Below are 20,176 nucleotides of genomic sequence, written 5' to 3'. Positions count from 1 at the left end.
TGTCACTTTTTCATAGTGAAACATATTCATACCATACAACCCAGCAATTCCACTCCCAGGCATTTGTTTGGGGTTTTTTTGACAGAAAGTCTCAAGTGTTGCTCTGGGTAGAGTGCTATGGCGTCATAGCTCACAGCTACCTCCAACTCTTGGGCTAAATGATCCACCTGCCTCAGTTTTTCTATTTTTAGTGGAGACGGGGTCTCGCTTTTTGCTCAGGCTGGTCTTGAACTCGTGAGCTCAAGCAATCCACCTGCCTCAGCTTCCCAGAGTGCTAGGATTACAGGCATGAGCCACTGCACATGGCACCACTCCCAAGTTTTACTAAGACAAAAGAAAATTTAGGCTGACACACAAAACTGTATGCACTGTTTATAGCTGCTTCCTTCATGATAATTAAAACCTATAAACTCAAACATTCTTCAATGGTAAGTGAATAAACAAGCTGAGGTGCGTACACACAACAGAAAATGACTGAACAATAAAAAGAAATTACTGTACCGATACACAAGGTGGATGAATCTCAGAAGCATTAAAAGAAATTAAATAAACCAGACTCAAAAGGCTACATACTGTTAAGGTTCCATTTATAAGACATCCTGGAAAAGGTAAATTATACAAACACAAAATGGGTCAATGGTTGCTGAGGGCTGGCAATGGGAGAGGGGTTGACTACACAGAACAAGGAAATTTTAGGGTAGGAAGTGCTAGAACTGTTACATGTCTTTATTGTGGTGGTGGCAGATATATGATAGAGAGCATTTGTCAAAACTCATGATACACTAAAGAGTCAATTTTATCGTATATAGATGATTACTTAAGTATGAAAAAAGAATGTTAGCTTATGGGATTTTCATAAATGCCTTTAACCTTGAGAAATCTTTTCATCATGAATGGAGGCTAAATGTTAACAAATGCTTTCTCTAAATCTATTGAGATAATCATATATTCGAGCATAAGAATCCAGACACAAAAGAGTACATACTAAATCTATATGAAACTCAGGAATGGATTAATTGATTTATGATTTAGAAATCATAATATACTTGGTACTGTAGATAGAACTGATGAGAACAGGCATGAAACAAACTTTCTTGTTCAATAAAAATATTGTATACATTGATCTTAGTGATAATTACATAAGTGTATACATATGTCAAAATTCATGAAGCCATAGACTTGAGATTTATGCATGTTCCTGCATGCAAAAAATACCTCAATAAAGTACTGTTAGCATATAAAAATGCTAGTCACAAGCCACAGAGTTGATTTCTGGAACCACTAATGGGTTGTGACCTTTAGTTTGATAAATACTAGTCCATAGGGTCTGCAGGAAAGGGAAAATGAGCCCATATAACTTACATGTCTCCCAAGCCTTACAGAATTCTTCTTCTAAAAGCAATTTTATACAAATTTTTAGAAGCAAATGTAATAAAAATTGCAAATATGACAGTAATTTAAATATTATTGAAAACTTACAATGTATTAGGCACTGAAAAGGCAGAGTAGACTTGGCAGTCAATGAAGTCCCTCTCATTTTTTTAACTTGTATTTTAGTGGAATATAGAGTTTGGCATTTTCATCTTTATACTTCTGGTTAAGACCAATTCAGACTTATCCTTCCTGAGCTTCTCGTTTCCATGTATCTGCCAAAGATCAACGTTCTGAATGAAGTCTCTATGTCTCCACTCATGAGGATCCTTTGCTGTGTGGTCTACTGAACACTATGACATGTGGAGCTCCAGATGAAATACTCTTTTATGAAACAAATGCTTTGTCTCCTATTATGGCTCTGATAACTGTAATATTTGAACACCCACTTGAGATTTTTTTTTTTTGAGACAAAGCCTTAAGTTGTCATCCTGGATAGAGTGCTGTGGCATCACAGCTCACAGCAACCTCTAACTCCTGGGCTCAAGAGTTCTCCTGCCTCTGCCTCCCAAGTAGCTGGGACTATAGGCGCCTGCCACAATGCCTGGCTATTTTTTGTTTGTAGCCTTCATTGTTGTTTGGCAGACCCAGGTTGGATTCAAACCCACCAGCTCAGGGGTATGTGGCTGGTGCCTTAGCCACTTGAGCCACAGGCGCTGAGCCCACTCACTTGGGATATTAAAACATAATTTTATAGAGCTTCTTTCTTATGTGAACCCTCTGATGAAGGAAAGTCCTTCTCACCCTCTTCATCAGCATGGACTCGCTGATGAATTATAAGACTTGAGCTCCAACTAAAGCCCTTCCCACACTCTTCACATTTGTATGGTTTTTCTCCAGTGTGAACTCTCTGATGGGCTTGAAGGTATGAGCTCCAACTGAAGACCTTCCCACATTCCTCACATTTGTATGGTCTCTCTCCTGTGTGGACCCTCTGGTGGGCTTGAAGGTAGGATCTCTGTCTGAAGCGCTTACTACACACATCACATCGGTATGGTTTTTCTCCTGTGTGGACACCACGATGAGCCAGAAAATTTGAGGCCCGACAAAAGCCCTTCCCACACTCCTCACATTGGTATGGTTTCTCTCCAGTGTGGCACCTCTGATGGGCTTGAAGCTGTGAACCTACACTGAAGCCCTTCCCACACTCTGCACATTGATATGGTTTTTCTCCAGTGTGGACTCTCTGATGTACTTGAAGACTTGAGAATTGACTGAAGGCCTTACCACACTTCTCACATTTATAGGGTTTCTCTCCTGTGTGAATTCTACAGTGAACATTAAGATCTGAACTTCGACTGAAGCCCTTCCCACATGTACCACATTTGTATGGTTTCTCTCCAGTGTGACCTCTTTGATGGGCCAGAAGATTTGAGGCCTGACTAAAGCCCTTACCACACTCTTCACATTTATAGGGTTTTTCTCCTGTATGGACTCTAAAATGAATGTTAAAATCTGAACTACGACTAAAGCCCTTACCACAAGCATCACACTGATATGGCTTCTCTCCAGTGTGGCCTCTTTGATGATCCAGAAGGTTTGATGCCCGGCAGAAACCCTTCCCACACTCTTCACATTTGTATGGTTTCTCTCCAGTATGGCTTATCTGATGGGCTTGAAGATGTGAACCCACACTGAAGCCTTTCCCACACTCCTCACATTTATAAGGTTTTTCTCCTGTATGGATTCTACAATGAATGTTAAGATGTGAGCTATAACTAAAGCCCTTTCCACATGCATCACATTTGTATGGTTTCTCTCCGGTGTGGATTCGCTGATGAGCCTGTAGTCGTGAACGCCAAGTGAAGCTCTTCCCACACTCTTCACATTTATAAGGTTTCTTTCCTCTGTGGACTTTCTGATGGACTTGAAGATATGAACTCTGGCTGAAGTTTACTCCACACTCCCTACATTTATAGGGTTTCTCTCCCGTATGGACTATCAGAGAAGCTCGACAATGTGAACTTTTCCTAAGATTCCTTCTACATGCCTCATATTTGTATGAATTTTCCCCACTGGAAACTCTCTGATGATGAGGAGGATGTAACCTCTGACTGAAACCCTTATAAGATACATCATATTTGTATGACTTCTCTTTACTGTGGACTTTCTGATGAGCTTGAAGACTTGAAAATCGACGGAAGGCATTATCACATTTTTCACATTTGTAAGACTTCTCTCCTACATGAGCCCTCTGGTTAATTTGAAGGTGAAAGCTCCAATTGAAACTTTTTTCACACTCTTCCCCTTTGTAGGATTTTTCACTGGTATGTACTCTTTGATGAGCTCGAAGATGTGAAATCTGGTTACTGAATGCCTCATCTTCATAGAATACATCACCTTGTTTTTCCAACTGAGAGTCAGTTTCTTGAATGTTTACCATGGAATCTTGATACCTGGTTAACTCCCTTGTAACTTGTTGCCAGACTTGTGAGCAAAAAAGCTCTTCATGTGGCAGGCACCTTAATCCTACTTCTTGAAGAGTCTCCATCTCATTTAGATTCTTGCCTAAAAGGAAAAAGAAAATTTACAGACGGAGTACATAAGTGCTTTATTTAGAGAAATCAAGGTTATAAACTTAGCTAACAGCCTATGGCTTTACTGAACGAGAAGGAAAAGGTTCTGTCTGCATAATCGTTTATCATGTCATCTGATTTATATGCCCCAAGAAACCAAGAGGCAATCCACCAGGCTCCCATTCACTACACATTAATAAGATCCATTTAGAATTATATTAAATTTCTAATTGAGCTACAAGTTCGAAATTTGGTAGCTACAAAGAAAAAATTCTTCCTAGGAAATTTTTACTAAGAATTAGCACCATACTAAAGGTCTTACCTTTTGCTGAAGGAGGTGTCTAATAAATAGCTTCCACATAATTTTGCCTACTACATGGACATCTGAACAAAGCAGCCCTGCTAATAATGTCTAGTAAAACTACTACAGATTATCAGGAGATGTCCCAAAGCAATGTCAAAAACTTTTGCCTTGGATTTTTTTTTTTCCAGTTTGGACTAGGGCGGGCTTGAACCTGCCACCATCAGTATATGGGGCCAGCATTCTACTCCTTAAGCCACAGGTGCCACATCCCTTGGATGATTTAAAGTGAAGTTTACTCCAACATTAGGTACCTCTAAGACACGTACCAGATGGAAAGAAACATGTTTGGAAAAGAAAATACCTCATCATGTAAATGGTTAAAGTTTGAGCATAAACAGACAGTGGTCCGTAACCTCCTGCTGGGAAATACCCTCCAGGAGAACAACTGGGAGAAGAAGTTTGTGGTAATAATAAGCATTATACTAAAACCTGATCATAATTAAAGCTTCTATAACCTCCAGGTGAAAAATTAGAATCTAATCTTTAGAACAGAACAAGAACTTGTGAAGAGGAAAAAGTAGGGCAAGAGTACAAACCTCAAATTCCAAACTGGACAGAAAGAGTTATGTTCTCCTTGGAACTCTGTTCCACCAATTAGCATTGTGGCTTGTTTCTCACTTCTGATTCAGGTCTCTTTTCAAATAATTCCTTAACAGTGAGTCCTTTTTTGCCACCAAACATCAAATAGTAAATTCTTCCCTTGTACCATACACGTGTTTGAAGACTTCTATTCACCTGTTTTGTTTTTACACAATACATATTACCCTCTGACAAACTATATGTGTGTATATCTTTTATCTTTATGACTTTATTCCCAAGATGACAAGCATTTTATACATGTTATCATTCACTGCTTTATCACCACTCCAAGAACACTGCCTGACACCTAGTGTTCAACAAATATGTTAAAAAAAAAATGAATCCCAGTTTAACTTCCCTGAGGGACTTAGAGCCAAGTTACAAAAGTAAAAGAGCTTTTTCAGGTAAGCTATCCATAACAGCAAAGGGAATGGAAACACCAAGTGCCGGGAAGTTGGAAGACTTCACTTGATGCAGGGTGAAGTTAAATGAATGCTGCTGTTAAGAAAATCATGCTGATCACAAAATCATGGTAAGAATTACTTGAGAGAAAAAAAGCCACTTTTAAGTGGCATGTGGCCTATGAATTTATTGTTTCTGAAAGTTTTGATTTTTCCCCATCCTTCTCTGTTTGAAATTTTTCCTTTTTCAAGTGGAAGTCAACTCAGGAATGTCTCTGAAAGCAGACTGTAAAAACTGATGCAAGTAGATAAATTTTCCTATATGGACCACTGGTTTTCAAACTGAAGGCTGAGACTCATTAGTGAGTTTCAAATAAATTTAGTAGATTGTGACAAGCATTAACAGAATTTTAAAAAATAGAGTTGCTTTGTAAGCAGTAAAGGCATCTCTTTGCATAAATGGTGGTTTAAAACTACATAAATATACATGTATATTTGTATTGTTTATGATATAAAATGTATTTCTTACTGTGAACACATGAAAGCCACTAAGCTAAATGATTAAGAAAGACAGTTATTCCTCAAAGAATTAAATTGTCCAAATGGAAAATTATGTTGTAATGATAGAAACTTGAAAAATATGATAAATGTGTTTCTCTTAAATTCATACCTGTATGGCATGTTGCTTCTCTATACATTTTTCAAGTTATTACTTTTAATAATTGATTTTTAATAAGTGATTTTTGGTGTCTTTGTGAGCAATTTCCTAATTCTGCCCATTCAGTTATAATGTTTTTCATTCAAAACGATATGTTAGGCCTTTATTAGAATGAAGCTAAAACTGTCTAAAATCTACCTTCTTTAACATGTGTTTATTTAATGGCTATCTTATCTTCTATAATATTTGTTTAGTGGCTAAGTGTGCAGAAAACAAAGACATGGTTGTATACAGCACATTTTTTTTTTTTTTGAGACAGACTCATACTATGTCACCCTCGGTAGTGTGCCGTGGCATCACAGCTCATAGCAACCTCAAACTCTTGGGGTTAAGCAATTCTCTTGCCTCAGCCTCCCAAGTAGCTGGGACTACAGGTGCCTGCCACAACCCCTAGCTATTGCAGTTGTCATTGTTGCAGTTGTCCTTGTTGTTTAGCAGGCCTAGGTCGGGCTCAAACCCACCAGCCTCGGTGTATGTGGCCAGTGCCCTACCCACTGAGCTATGCCAATATACACCATATTATTGAATTTTTTTTTTTTTTTGAGACAGAGTCTCACTTGGTCACCCTTGGTAGAGTACCATGGAGTCATAGCTCCCAGCAACCTCAAACTCTTGGACACAAGCGATTCTCTTGCCTCAGCCTCTCAAGTAGCTGAGACTACAGGTGCCCACCAAAACGCCTATTTTTCTTTAGAAACAGGGTCTCACTCTGGCTCAGGCTGGTCTCAAACCTATGAGCTCAGGCAATCCACCCACCCCAGATCCCAAGTGCTGGGATTATAGGCGTGAGCCACCACACATGGCCTGTACACCATATGTTTGAATGTGGATGACTAAAATGATAGGCAACATTCTTTGCTTTAACTGTCTTCAGAATAGATAGATGGCTGAATATCCTTATAGTGAAACACTCAAGATTTTTCTTTCCTTATGTAGAGATATTTCCTTTTCTTTTCTTTCCTTTTTTTTTTTTTTTTCATGTTAGAATCTTTTCCTCCCCCCAGGTTAATGTGAAGGTACAAACAATAAAATCACAAAATTTGAATTTGTTATGTAGAGTCCCTTTTATAGTTTTGTCCTGCACCCAAAAGGTTAGACATTTTCTTTTATATGGTATCTACCTAAAAATTAGCTAAAACAATCTCTTCTAAAAAGCAGTTTTTCTCCAAGTGAGTATGATTCATTACTAAAGGGTACAGGAAAACCACGAGGAAACATTTGACTTGATTACAACAGAAAACCTAACGTAAGCTTTCATTAGATGTGGATGCTATGGTAGCAATACGTGTGCCCCCCGCAATTCATGTGCTGAAATTCTAGCTCCCAAGGTAATGGTATTAGGGAGGTGATTAGGTCATGAGTGTGGAGCTTCATGAATGGCATTAATGCCCTTATAAACAAGGCCCAAGAGAGATGCCTCACCCCTTCCTTATGAAGACACAGTGAGAAGGTGTTGTTTGTGAATAGAAACTAGGCATCAGAAACTGTATCTGTTGGTGCCTAAACTTGGACTTCCCAACCTCCAGAACTGTCAGAAAAAAATTTCTGTTGTTGGCTGGCCAAGGTGGCTCATGCTTGTAATCCTAGCACTCTGGCAGGCTGAGGCAGATGTACTGCCTGAGCTCAAGAGTTGGAGACCAGCCTGAGGAAGAGCCAAACCCCCATGTCCACTAAAAACAGAAAAAATTAGATAGGCATCATGGCAGGTGGCTGTAGTCCCAGCTACTCAGGAGGCTAAGGCAGGAGGATCACTTGAGCCAGGAGTTTGAGGTTGCTATGAGCTATGATGACACCATGGCACTCTACCCAGGGCAACAGAGTGAGACTCTGCCCCCCCAAAAAAGAAAAAATAAAGAAAATTTCTGTTGTTTATAAGCCACCTAGTCTAAGGTATTTTATTATAGCAGCCTAAATGAACTGAGACAGTGGATTAACAGATATATATCTACATAGAAACAAAAGCATCTAATATATTAAAATCAGATTAGACATTCATCAGAGGAAAAAACTGTTCTAGTCTATGCCTTCATCATACTGTTTTGTTTACCATTCTTTAAGTATCTTTGGGACTAATGGAAAAAAGTCCTTGTGACCATTATTAACTTGTTCAACAAATATTTACAGTACATCTGCACTCTGCCAAGTCTGCTCTGTACATTGACACTACAGCAATAAACAAAACAGACAAAATTTCTCCTGTCCTGAGATTATGTCCTAGTGTGAATATAATTATATAAATAAATAAAAATATCATATATGTTTATATAGTAAATAGTATCAGTGCTCAGAAATAAAATAAAAAAGGGTGGGGAAGAGGGAGCAAAGGAAGGAGGAGGTGTAATTAAAGAGGATCATGGGAGGCCTTTGTTATAATGTTACATGTGAGGAGTGATCTCAATGAAATAAGGGATGACAGAGTAAAAGCCCAGTCATGACAGAATGAAGCTCAATTAATGGGTGATGAGGCAGAAACATCCTTGGCCAGTGTGGATGAAACTGACTGACAAGGAGGGAAAATTCATAGGTCATATTTACAGAGGGATGAAGGAAGAGGGAAAAGCAGACATGTGGGACATTATAAGCACTTTAAGTACCTGGATTTTATTCTGGATCAAGAGGCTATTGGAGGTTCTGAGCAGAAAATGATGAGATCTAACATTAAAAACAATCAATTCAAGTGGAGAATCAACTATAAAAGAGCAGGACAGAAAAATGAGAGTAGTATAGAGATTGCTGTAGTAATCCACAGACTAGGTTCTGGCTTAGGCCAGCACTGAAGTTCTGGAGGAGATGAGAAGCAGGATAGACTCAGAGTCACAGGGTCCTCACCTGAGGAGTGATGGCTCTGGGTTGCCATCTTCATCACCCAAAGCTTTTCTTCTCTCTCTAACTGTGATACACCATCTGGTTTGAAGGATGGGTATCCTGTGAAAAGGCAAAGACACATACTTACAATTAATATATTGTTCAAATTACTAAAATTGTTCTTATTTCATCATCTTCAAGACATCAAAATTAGCTTTTTTCAAATTTTTAATCATGAGTCACTGAAGGAAATATGTTCTATGCAAATATCCAACATATGCAGACATAGTATAAACTCCTGGAAATAGGTGTTCTCATCATACCCTCTCCATGGTCTCTCATACTCTTCTTGACAATAGGCCAGAGAATTTTGCTACAATGTGCAGTTTTTGTCAAGAGCTCTGATATTTTCTATTATATCTCATAATAAAATGATGGTACAATTCCCTACCATGGCCCACTAATTGGAGATGACCACAATTTGAAAAAGGATAACACAAGAGTAGTCACACTGTCAATTTATGGTTCATTAACAAAATACACACTTTAATCGGGAAGAGAGCTTTAGAAAAACTCCCAGAGGTGCCTGTGGCTGAATGAGCAGGGCACTGGCCCCATATACTGGAGGTGGCAGGTTCAAACCTGGCCCCAGCCAAAAACTGTAAATAAAAATAAAAATAAAAAATAAACTCCCTATCGGACTTGTGATGATTAGAAAACTGAAAACCTGGCTAGGTACCTATAGTTCAGTGGCTAGGGTGCCAGCCATATACACAGGAGCTGGTGGGTTCAAATCCAGCCCAGGCCTGCCAAACAACAATGACAACTACAACCAAAAAATAAAAATAGCTAGGTGTTGTGGTAGGTGCCTATAATCCCAGTTATGTGGGAGGCTGAGGCAAGAGAATTGCTTAAGCCCAAGAATTAGAGGTTACTGTGAGCTGTGATGCCACAGCACTCTACTGAGGGTGACAAAGTGAGACTCTGTTTAAAAAAAAAACAAACAAAAAAGAAACTGAAAACCCATTCAAGAGCTCCAAACTCCTACACACCCAACGACACAGAGAACTAGAGGGAGCTGATGTTCAGCCAGAGAGTACCTATCCTTACCCACTGAGATCACGTTCCTAAAATTCTCCAGCATGACGTCTTGGTAGAGCTTCCTTTGGGCAATGTCCAGCAGTCCCAGCTCCTCTTCAGTAAAGATCACAGCCACATCCTTGAAGGTCACTGCAATCTACAACATCAAATAAACTGCACCTAAATCTTGCAACAAAGGTCTACTAAAACAAAGGTAGCACTGAGAAGAAAGGAAAAGATGTGAGGAAGTGCTTTCGGAGTCTAAGAGACCACAGACAACTTTAATATTGTTAAACATTCCAAATAATGTACATTATGTTTTAGGTTTTTCCTTTTCATACTAACTGCTGAAAAGAACAACGTTTTACAAAGATATTAGCCAACCTAATAGTCTAATTATTTTCTTAGGATAAGTTCCAAGAAGTGAAAACCGCAATGTCAAAGGATATGCAACTTCCGGCTCGGTGCCTATAGCCCAAGTGGCTAAGGTGCCAGCCACGTACATCAGAGCTGGCAGGTTCGAATCCAGCCCAGGCCTGCCAAACAACAATGACAACTATAACCTCCCAAGAAAAAAAAAAGTCAGGCATTGTGGTGGGCACCTGTAGTCCCAGCTATTTGGGAGGCTGAGGCAAGAGAATTGCTTAAGCCCAAGAGTTTGAAGTTGCTGTGAGCTGTGATGCCACAGCACTCTATCCAGGGTGACAGCATGAGGCTCCGCCTCAAAAATTAAAAAAAAAAAAAAGGGCTAAGTCCTCTGACTGGAGAATTCTTTTCCCTTCCCTCTCTCTCTTTTATCCAAATAACAATCCTAGGAGTCTTTCTGAGTTAGCTGGATCTTTGGTTTCCTGAGTGAATGTAAGCAGTCTTTTGCAATTCTGCAATTCTATCTCTTTGTAATTAAAATGCATATGAGACCAAGTACTGCCTCATAAGGTTGGTCTAAGGAATATACGCAGTAAGAAAAGTAAAGTACTAGGCAAGTCTTCTTGTACTACTGAGCTTTTAAAAGTAAGTATATTACTTTAATAAAATAATATACAAATTAAAAAATCCAAATAAGTAAATAAACACAGCCAAGTTATGACTCAGGTATGGATAAAAAAAAATCTAGCTTTCTTTTTTTTTCCTTTATTTAACAGATTGGTCATTATTTAACATTATTATTTAATGGTAATTAAATGGTAATGGTATCATTAACGGTAATTAATGTTAACCAATATTTAACATTATTGGTCATTAGAAATGTGCCCACCACTTTTCTAAGCACATGTCCTCCTTAGCCTTACATTTTAGTGGACAATAAATGGAAAGCATAGTCAGAAAAATATGCCTTAAGTTCTAAGTAGGTAAGTGCTATGGAGTGATACATACTCATACATATGTTTATAAACATCGCATCAGATCAATAGCTTAGGAAGCTTCTGGTGTGGAGGGAACATCTTGCAGGGGAATTTTTCCATGCATCTCCAGGTGGCAGTGGTATGTGGATGACCGGCGGTAGCTTCTGTGACAAAGGGAACATGTACAGGGCTTCTCTACTGCGTGGATTCTCACGTGAGCCCACAGGTTGGTTTTGTGGCTGAAGGATTTTTCACACACGCTGCATACAAAAGGCCTTTCTCCTTTGTGAATTATCTGATGCACACATAGGTCTGATGTCTGGAAGAAGCCTTTGTGACACTCAGACAAATGGCCTCTCGCTCTTGTGTCTTCTCAAGGGCTAACAAGTGATAGAGATACTTAAAGATCTTGGGACATTCCTCACATTTATATGATTTGGGGGCTCCAGGGGAATCTTTCTTGGTGTACCCCATATGTGGAGTTTCCCCACTTCTCTGATTGATAGGGACAGGCTCAGGGGCAGACTGGTCTGGCTTAGAAAGAAACCCTGTTCCTACTTCCATAGGGACATCTTGATAAAAGGATCCCTTTAGGGGCCCTTCCTGAGACCTGGAAATGCTCATCCCTGCTCTTCTCAAGTTTTGTGGGTTCTCACAAAAGACATCTTCATCTTCAGGCCAAGGACCATTCTCTTCCCAAATAACAAGTAGGGAAGATGTTTGATTGCCTTGACTAGTACTGCCATTTACTTGAGTAGTTTTCAAAGAAATGTTGCAGCCATATTCTTTTTATTTTATTTTTTATTTTTTTGCAGTTTTTGGCTGGGGCCGAGTTTGAACCCACCACCTCCGGTATATGGGGCTGGCACCCCACTCCTTTGAGCCACAGGTGCTGCCCTGCAGCCATATGCTTTATCTTCTTGTCTCCGTCCTGTTTCCAAGGGGATATCATGGGGAGTCTGGAAGGGGACCTTCATGTTCTCTTCTGTTAGGGTTCTTGCTGATGACTGTTTTGTAAGATATACAATGACTTCTTTCCAGGGCATATTCTCAGAAAAGAGAGCCTCTTGTCCCTGCTTGCAGACATGGACTAAAACAGGCTCCTTCATGCAATCATCAGTCATATTCTCCATAAATTTCTCCAGGTTTCTGCCACTTGATTCCCATTTCTCTTTCAAAGTAGACCTGTCATTACAGTGTCCAATAATTACAAACTGTTCCAGGACCAACTGAGAAATAATTTCATCCTTGCTGTGCTTTTCTGGTTGCAGCCATGAATGAAAAAACTTGCATATTTTTTTCAATTCCTGCCTTGCACATGAGTTATTGCTGTTTTGAAATGAGCTGAGTTGAGTGCTTGAAAACCCAGAAATTCCTTCTCCGTTATTGATAGCAAGTCTTCTTTGGGTTGGTTCAAATTCTAGATTTTCTGATCCAAGATCATTCCCAGATGGTTCACACTGAAATGAGGTTCTGGGATCTAAAGCTATTCTTAGCAAAAGTTCTCAGAGAGTCAACATTGATACACCATTCACTTTCTGGTGTCTTATGTCTCTGGAGATCTGTTTCAACAATTAGTGGATTCTTAAAGACTTCTTTGCACTGAGCTTCAAAGTGGGCAATACTGAGCTGAAAACTGAGCTGATGTGTGGCTGGCTTTCCTCCCTGGGCTCATCCCAAAATCTAGTTTTCTTATGTGAAAATATCTAGTAATATTTTCTCTCACCAGCTAGTCTGATTGCATCATGTCATATTTGAATATTTTATACAAAATATAGTAGAAATACAAAATACCACCTCCCTACAGTATCCACCTCCTTACACTGACCTAATTTTCACAGTCTGGACAGACATGTATCATATGTAGTATCAGTACAATAGGCCTAGTTCCTTATGTTGACTATCTCCTATGTTAACTAGTTTGTTATAGTCCCTTAGGGGATCAACTTACAGAGGTTTTACTGTGCTTAAAATACCACTAAGCTAGGTGGTCGTTGTGGTGGGCACCTCTAGTCCCAGCTACTTGGGAGGCTGAGGCAAGAGAATTGCTTAAGTCTAAGACTTTGAGGTTACTGCAACACCATGGCGCTCTACCGAGGGCAACATTATGAGACTCTGTCTTAAAAAAAAAACAAAAAAAACACATATCAAGAGTACTTTTTCAATTTAGTGTTCCTAAAACATTGGGTATATTTTTATTAAAAATTGTTTTTTTCTCTGTAACAATTTCTATCTTAACAATAGTAACAAATAATAATAAAACTTCTTCAAATTCCTGTTTGGAGAAAATGGTTATAAAAATTACATAAAATTACTTGTAAGTCCCTTATCTCACACACGTACCAAAGTACATCAATTCAAGGAAATATAATGTAACCATTAAAAATGTAGGGTATATACTATTAATGAGAAAAGGCATAATTTGAACATTTTATATATACAATGATTACAAATATACAGATGAAAATGCATATGAAAAAAGGAACATGGAAAAATAAAAAGCTATTTTATAAGGGAAATAATAGAAAAATGAGAGACTTTTATCCTGTTATAGACTTTTCTACTCTATGCTTATTCATCAAATTATAAAGTCATAAAACAAAAATTAAACTACACTAAAATACAAAGTAGCAAGCATCTGGTTCTCAAATGCCTACTATTCTCCTTTATCCTTCCCAAGAAAGAAAACAAGATGTGTGTAATCTTTGACAAATGAGATAACAATTAAAACCTAGAAAAGGAAGCAGAACTCACCTTGGACTTAGTCATTTTGTCCTCCTCCTCTTGGTGAAGGGTGGAGCCTTAGGAAGGCATATTAGGGAAAGAGAAAAAAAGCTATGAGTTTGGCCAAAGATATTACTAATCCATATGGCTGTTTTACGTGAAACAGCAACCCTGTATCTTCCTTGGGGTGGCTTGATAAATAGAGTGTAGGCTGGATTCCAATCACCACTTGCCACTTTGGCTGTGAGACCCCTGGCAGTGAGCAACCTGCCTAACCACCCACAATGTTCCCCTAACACAAGTTCTCCTTGTGACTTTCAGGATATGACTGATTCCAGAGAGAGTAGAAATTGATGGTAAAGTGCAGGTGAAGAGAATCATCTCTGGAGCCAAATGTCTAGGTTCCTGACACTGCTAATCATTAACTGTGAACTCTTGGACAAATTATTAACATCTTTGTTCCTCAAGTTTTCATCCATAAAATGGGGAGACTAACAAGGAAAAAATTAATAATCCCATAGGATTGTAGTAAGATTGAAACGAGTAGGGAGAAAGTTCGGAAACACTTTCAGGGTACCTTATTTCTTATTTGCAGAAAAGCAGGTAACATTCAGTAACATAAAGCTTGTCCTTATAAATGGTTTCTATCACTGAAGCCTAGAGTTCACTCACTCCTCTCTGCATCATTCTTTCAGGAGTCAGGGCAGGGTAAAGAAAGGAAGCTGGGAGACTTTGTCTGTGGTTCAAGAAAACCCACATAAGACATCCCCAGACTCCATCTCTGAGTGATGCATTCTTCCATAAAAACAGGTCAGTAGTAGTCCAGGAACAGCCTCCTTTCCTGCAGAGAGCAGAAAGAGCTAGTGATACTTCGAGGAGCAATACTCATCAGGATAGTAGGCTAGTAATAATAGGAACAGTCAACATGTTGCCACAGGTCTGCACTGTCATTTTACGTGTACTATTATATCACTCTCGAAAGAAATGCATATGGTCGGAACTCGTAAAGATTCCCTTTTACAGGAGAGGAAACTAAGGCACAGAAAGATTATAAGTGCTCATCCAACGTCATATCGTTAACAAGGTGAGGGAAGGCTGTTTGGGCAGCGCAGAGCCGGGGAGACAGTCAGACGCTCACCATCCAGGTCCGCCTCCAACCTGGGTACGCGCGAACCGCTGGAAGCGCAGAGGCTCCGGAGAGAGGAAGGCAAGCAGCCGCCCCGGCCCCTCAACTCCGCCTTCTGCTGTAGCCGCCAGTTCTCCTCCTAGTGACGGAGGCGCGGGCCCGCTGTCCCTACGACCAGGCTATAAAAGTTAAAAGAGGTCGTGGGGTCGCGAGGTTCACTCACCTCCCCTGATCAGAGGAACAGAGGCCGCACTCACAACCTCTCGCAGCGGAAATGCCTGGGACTATGGGGGCACCGGAACTACATTTCCCAGGATCCCCCGAGACGCCCGAGGCTGCTGCCCCGCCCCTCTAAGACGGAAATGCTGGCGCCGGCACTCAGAGCCTGAATCGTGTATCCCAGGTTCCCCGAGGAAAGCGGGGTTCTCCTTCACGCAGCCAGGTGGTCTAAATACGGCCAAATACAGAGCACTGGATTATACTTTCCTATTGCCTCAGTACGGCAAATAACAAAGCTACGCTTTCCTGGAGCGGAAGTGTTCCAACCACAGAAAACGTCTGGACTTCACGTTCCGGAATTCTCTGTAATGCAGAGCTTCCAGCCAGACTACAGTTTCCCTTTTGAATTAGCGGGTGGAGTCTCAATCAGTGCTTGTAGAACTCAGTCTGCTTTTACCTTTGTCACGTGGCAGAAGTTAGACTATATATTTATACATTATATGTTTATATAGTATATCACATTTTTATATATCACGTATACTTAACATATGTTGTATGCTTACATAATACAGATTTATATATTTTATACATTATATATTTGTATATTATATATTTACACATTATATATATTTATAATATAAAGGAAAGTAATTATAAAGGAATGCTACATGACCTAAAAATAGAGATAATAAAAGGAAACAGGCTGATCAGGACTGAGCAAGTCTTCTTTATAATATAGGCCTGGATTCACCTGTGACTAAGACATACAAAAAAGGAGTTGCAACCATGGAGCAGTTGATGAAACATAAGCAGCAAAATTCTCAGCTTTTTGCTTTAGCTTTCGTGCATGCACAGGGAATAGTAAAATACAGAATGGTATAGGCTCCATTCTATATAAAATCTTTTAAAAATTTCTTTGAGTTCAAATTAAGGAGTCATATTATCTCTTTCCTACTTTTTTTTTGTTGTTGTTGAGACAGAGTCTTACTGTGTCACCCTCGGTAGAGTGCTGTACCCTCACAGCTCACAGCAACTTCAAACTCTTGGGCTTAAGTGATTAGTAGCTGGGACTACAGGTTGCCCACCACAACACCTGGCTATTATTTATTTATTTATTTATTTATTTTTTGGTTGCAGTTGTCATTGTTGTTTAGCAGGCCTGGCCAGGCTTGAACCCACCAGCTTTGGTGCCAGTGTCCTACTCACTCAGCTACAGGTACCGAGCCTCTCTTTCCTACTCTTATAAATCAAGAATCCATTAAAGTGTCTTATGAATCAACAAATCAGTGTAAACTAGGATAGGTCTGATTATTGAGTAAGGGGAGGGGGTCAAGTGAGGGCTGAAGTCATGAAACTAGCAAAAAAAAAAAAAATGCAGAAAGCTATGCTATCCTCTTTTCTCTAAGATAGAAACTAAGTGTTTTCCAGCTTTATTATGTTATTATGTTTCATAATAATATGTATGAAACATAACATAAAGTTTATGTTATGAAACATAACAATGTAAAGGGGAGAAAAAGAAAGTTAACTACAAAAAAGAAGCTGTAAATATTTGAACAATGTTTAACTGAACCTATCTTAAATTCATGATAAATACTCTCTGTACCTTAAGAGAGAAAACATTTTTTAAAAAATGAGAGAAATGTAGTGGCTCTCACTTGTAATGCTAGCACTCTGGGAGGCAGAGATGGGAGGACTGCCTGAGCTGAAGAGTTGGAGACTAGCCCAAACAAGAAGGACATTCTGTCATTACTAAAAATAGAAAAACTACATGGGTGAAGTGGGGGTGGGGGGACGCCTGTAGTCCCAGCTACTCTGCTACTCTCAAAGCTGAGGCAACAGGATGACTTGAGCCCAAGACTTTCAGGTTCCTGTGGGCTAAGTTACCAGAGCACTCTACCCAGGGTGAATGAGTGAGACTTTGTCTAAAAAAAAGAGAGAGAGAGAGAGAGAGAAATAACAATTTTTTAAAGTCAGGTCTTAAATGCTAGGAGTCTAAAGAATCATATGATTCCCTACTTAATATTCTCCTTCTTCTTAAAACAAAACAGATCAAAAGGTAACCAAAGATTAAAGGTGAAAGGAGAGGTAGACTTTCTAGCATAGATTTAAACTCAGCCCCAAATAATCCCTGAAATTGTATTAAGGTGATCCTGTATTTCAAATTGCCTAAGAAATCTGGCTGAAGAAAATTAAAATCCCAATAGACAAAGATAGTATTTTCTCAGGTCACAACTTACTTACATAATTTTTGAAAAACATAAAAATATTGTACAAGGTCAACTTTAGATTTTAATAAAAGCAATACTTTGGATATTAAAGGATACTTCTAAATGATTTAAAAATTCTATTTCTGGCTCAGCACCTGTGGCTCAAGTGGCTAAGGCGCCAGCCACGTACACCTAAGGTGGCGAGTTTGAATCCAGCCCAGCCGGCCAAACAACAATGACGGCTGCAACCAAAAAATAGCTAGGTGTTGTGGTGGACACCTGTGGTCCCAGCTACTTGGGAGGCTGAGGCAGGAGACTTGCTTGAGCCCAGGAGTTGGAGGTTGCTGTGAGCTGTGATGCTACAGCACTCTACCCAGGGGGATAGCTTGAGGCTCTGTCTCAAAAATAAATAAATAAATAAATAAAAATTCTGTTTCTTCAAGAATGTAACACTGTGTGCACCTAAAAAAAAAAATCATCAAATATTTCAAGAAAAATCAGAATTACAAAGAAAAACAGACACAGCAAAGTGAGAAATTTTCAACACATCTCTCTAACAAAACAAAGCAGACCAACAACATCAGTAAGTACTTGGAAGAATTGACCTATTAGAAACTAGAATAATTATTATATATAAAATGCTTCACCCAGAAACTGTTGACTATCTTTTCAAGAACACATGGAATGTTTACAAAAACTGAGCAGATGCTGGACCAGAAAAGCAATAACATATTTAAAAGAACTAAAATAATAAATAGGAGATTTTCTGGCTGTAATGCAGTTAAGCTCAAAATTAATTATAAAATGGTAACTAGATGTGTTCATCATGTTTACATGGAATTCTCTTTTAAATAAAATCACAAAGCATGAAAAGATTCCAATGGAAACGAAAATACATTTTTAAACCAAATGGTAATAAATACAATATATATCAAAATTTACAGGATGCAATGAACCTTCCAGGGCTAAAAAATCATAAGAGAATGGTCTAAGACAGTGGTTCTCAACCTTCCTAATGCCGCAGCCCCTTATTTTATTTTATTTTATTTTTTTTGAGACAAAGTCTCAAGCTGTCACCCTGGGTAGAGTGCTGTCGCATCACAGCTCACAGCAACTCTGACTTAAGTAATTTTCTTGCCTCAGCCTCCCAAGTAGCTGGGACTAGAGGCGCCCACCAAAATGCCTAATTTTTTTTTGTTTTCTTTTGGTTACAGTTGTCATTGTTGTTTGGCAGGCCCAGGCTGGATTTGAACCCACCAGCTCTGGTGTGTGTGGCTGGTGCCTTAGCCTCTTGAGCTACAGGCACTGAGCCAACTGCAGCCCTTTAATACAGTTCCTGTAGGTCGCAACCCACAAGTTGAGAATTGCTCATCTAAGAGGTTAGAAAAAGCAAATTAAAGAAAAACATTTTTAAAAGAGCAAATAAATGAAATAGAAAAAAATAAAGGAGAAGATTGAAATGTTTTTTGAAAAGAAAACAATTAATAAAAACTTTTTTTTTGAGACAGTCTCACTCTGTTGCTCAGGCTAAACTGCCATGGGGACAGCCTAACTCACAGCAACTTCCAACTCCTGGATTAAAGGGATCCTCCTGCCTCAGCTTGCTGATCAGATGGGACTACAGGTGCCTGCCACAAGACCCAGCTCATTTTTCTCTTTTTAGTAGAGATGGGGTCTCACTCTTACTTAGCCTGGTCTTGAACTCCTAAGCTCAGGCAATCCTCCTACCTTGGCAACCCGGGGTGTTGGGATTACATGTGTGAGCCACCATGCCCAGCCAAAAATAATAAAATTATTAAAGCCCAGATGAGATTGACTAACAATGCAGAATAATCTCAGATTACAACTCAGAGCGGGAAGAATTGGTCATCACTACAAATACTTCACACAATGAACACATATTATGAACAAATTCTGCCAATGAATTTCAAGATTTATGTGAAATGGATAAATTTCTAGAAATTTGACATTAGAAGAAATGGAAAATCTGAGTAGATTTAGAACTATTTAAAAATTGAATTTGCAAATAAAACCCTTGGGCAGTGCCCATAGCTAAGTGGGTAGGGTGCCGGCCACATACACCGAGGCTGGCGGGTTCAAACCTGGCCAGGCCTGCTAAACAACAGTGACAACAACAACAAAAAAAAATAGCCGAACTTTGTGGTGGGCACCGGTAGTTGGAGCTACTTGGGAGGCTGAGGCAAGAGAATCACTTAAGCCCATGAATTTGAGGTTGCTGTGAGCTGTGATGCTACTGCACTCTACCTAGGGCAACAGCTTGAGGCTCTGTCTAAAAAAAAAAAAAAAAACTCATAAAAAGAAATCTCATATAACATTACCATGAATTCTAGCATATACAGCATGTCCATACAGTTTGTGTGTAATTTAGTTTGATATTTTACCATATTTTATTAAACCACATATTAATATTTAGGAATTCTATCAGAAAGAAGAAAAATAAGAAATACTATCCAAATTATTTGATGAAACTAACATAAAGCCAAATCTAACAAAAACTTTAGGACAAAGGAAAATGACAAACCTTTCTCATCATTAATATATGTGCAAAATTCTAAAATAAAATTTTAACAAACTAAACCTAAAAATATAGGATAATACATTATTATCAAGGTGGGTTTATTCTTTTTTTTTTTTTTTTT

At 39.0% G+C, this 20,176-nt stretch overlaps 1 protein-coding gene across 1 annotated transcript; it reads right to left on the bottom strand.

The window, feature by feature from the left end:
- Nucleotides 1–2,105: 2,105 nt before the first annotated feature.
- ZNF45 (zinc finger protein 45) lies at nt 2,106–14,092 on the bottom strand. Its single transcript, XM_012811145.2, has 4 exons — nt 13,992–14,092; nt 9,925–10,051; nt 8,839–8,934; nt 2,106–3,939 (listed from the first exon to the last, which is right to left on the bottom strand). The coding sequence occupies exons 1-4, from the start codon at nt 14,004–14,006 to the stop codon at nt 2,123–2,125; spliced, it is 2,055 nt and encodes a 684-aa protein (XP_012666599.1). The 5' UTR covers nt 14,007–14,092; the 3' UTR covers nt 2,106–2,122.
- Between the last annotated feature and the right edge of the window lie 6,084 nt (nt 14,093–20,176).

This window comes from Otolemur garnettii, unplaced genomic scaffold, assembly GCF_000181295.1.
Source record: "Otolemur garnettii isolate 467f Iridium unplaced genomic scaffold, OtoGar3 scaffold00152, whole genome shotgun sequence".
Lineage (NCBI taxonomy): Eukaryota > Metazoa > Chordata > Mammalia > Primates > Galagidae > Otolemur > Otolemur garnettii.
This window is presented reverse-complemented; position numbering and strand designations above follow the sequence as displayed.

What these genes read in the sequence shown, in the direction of transcription:
- ZNF45 (XM_012811145.2), bottom strand. An exon ending in TAGGAACGTGATCTCAGTGG is followed by an intron (nt 8,935 to 9,924) that starts GTAAGGATAGGT and finishes GCCTTTTCACAG; the next exon opens with GATACCCATCCTTCAAACCA. An exon ending in CCAGAGCCATCACTCCTCAG is followed by an intron (nt 3,940 to 8,838) that starts GTGAGGACCCTG and finishes TTTTCCTTTTAG; the next exon opens with GCAAGAATCTAAATGAGATG.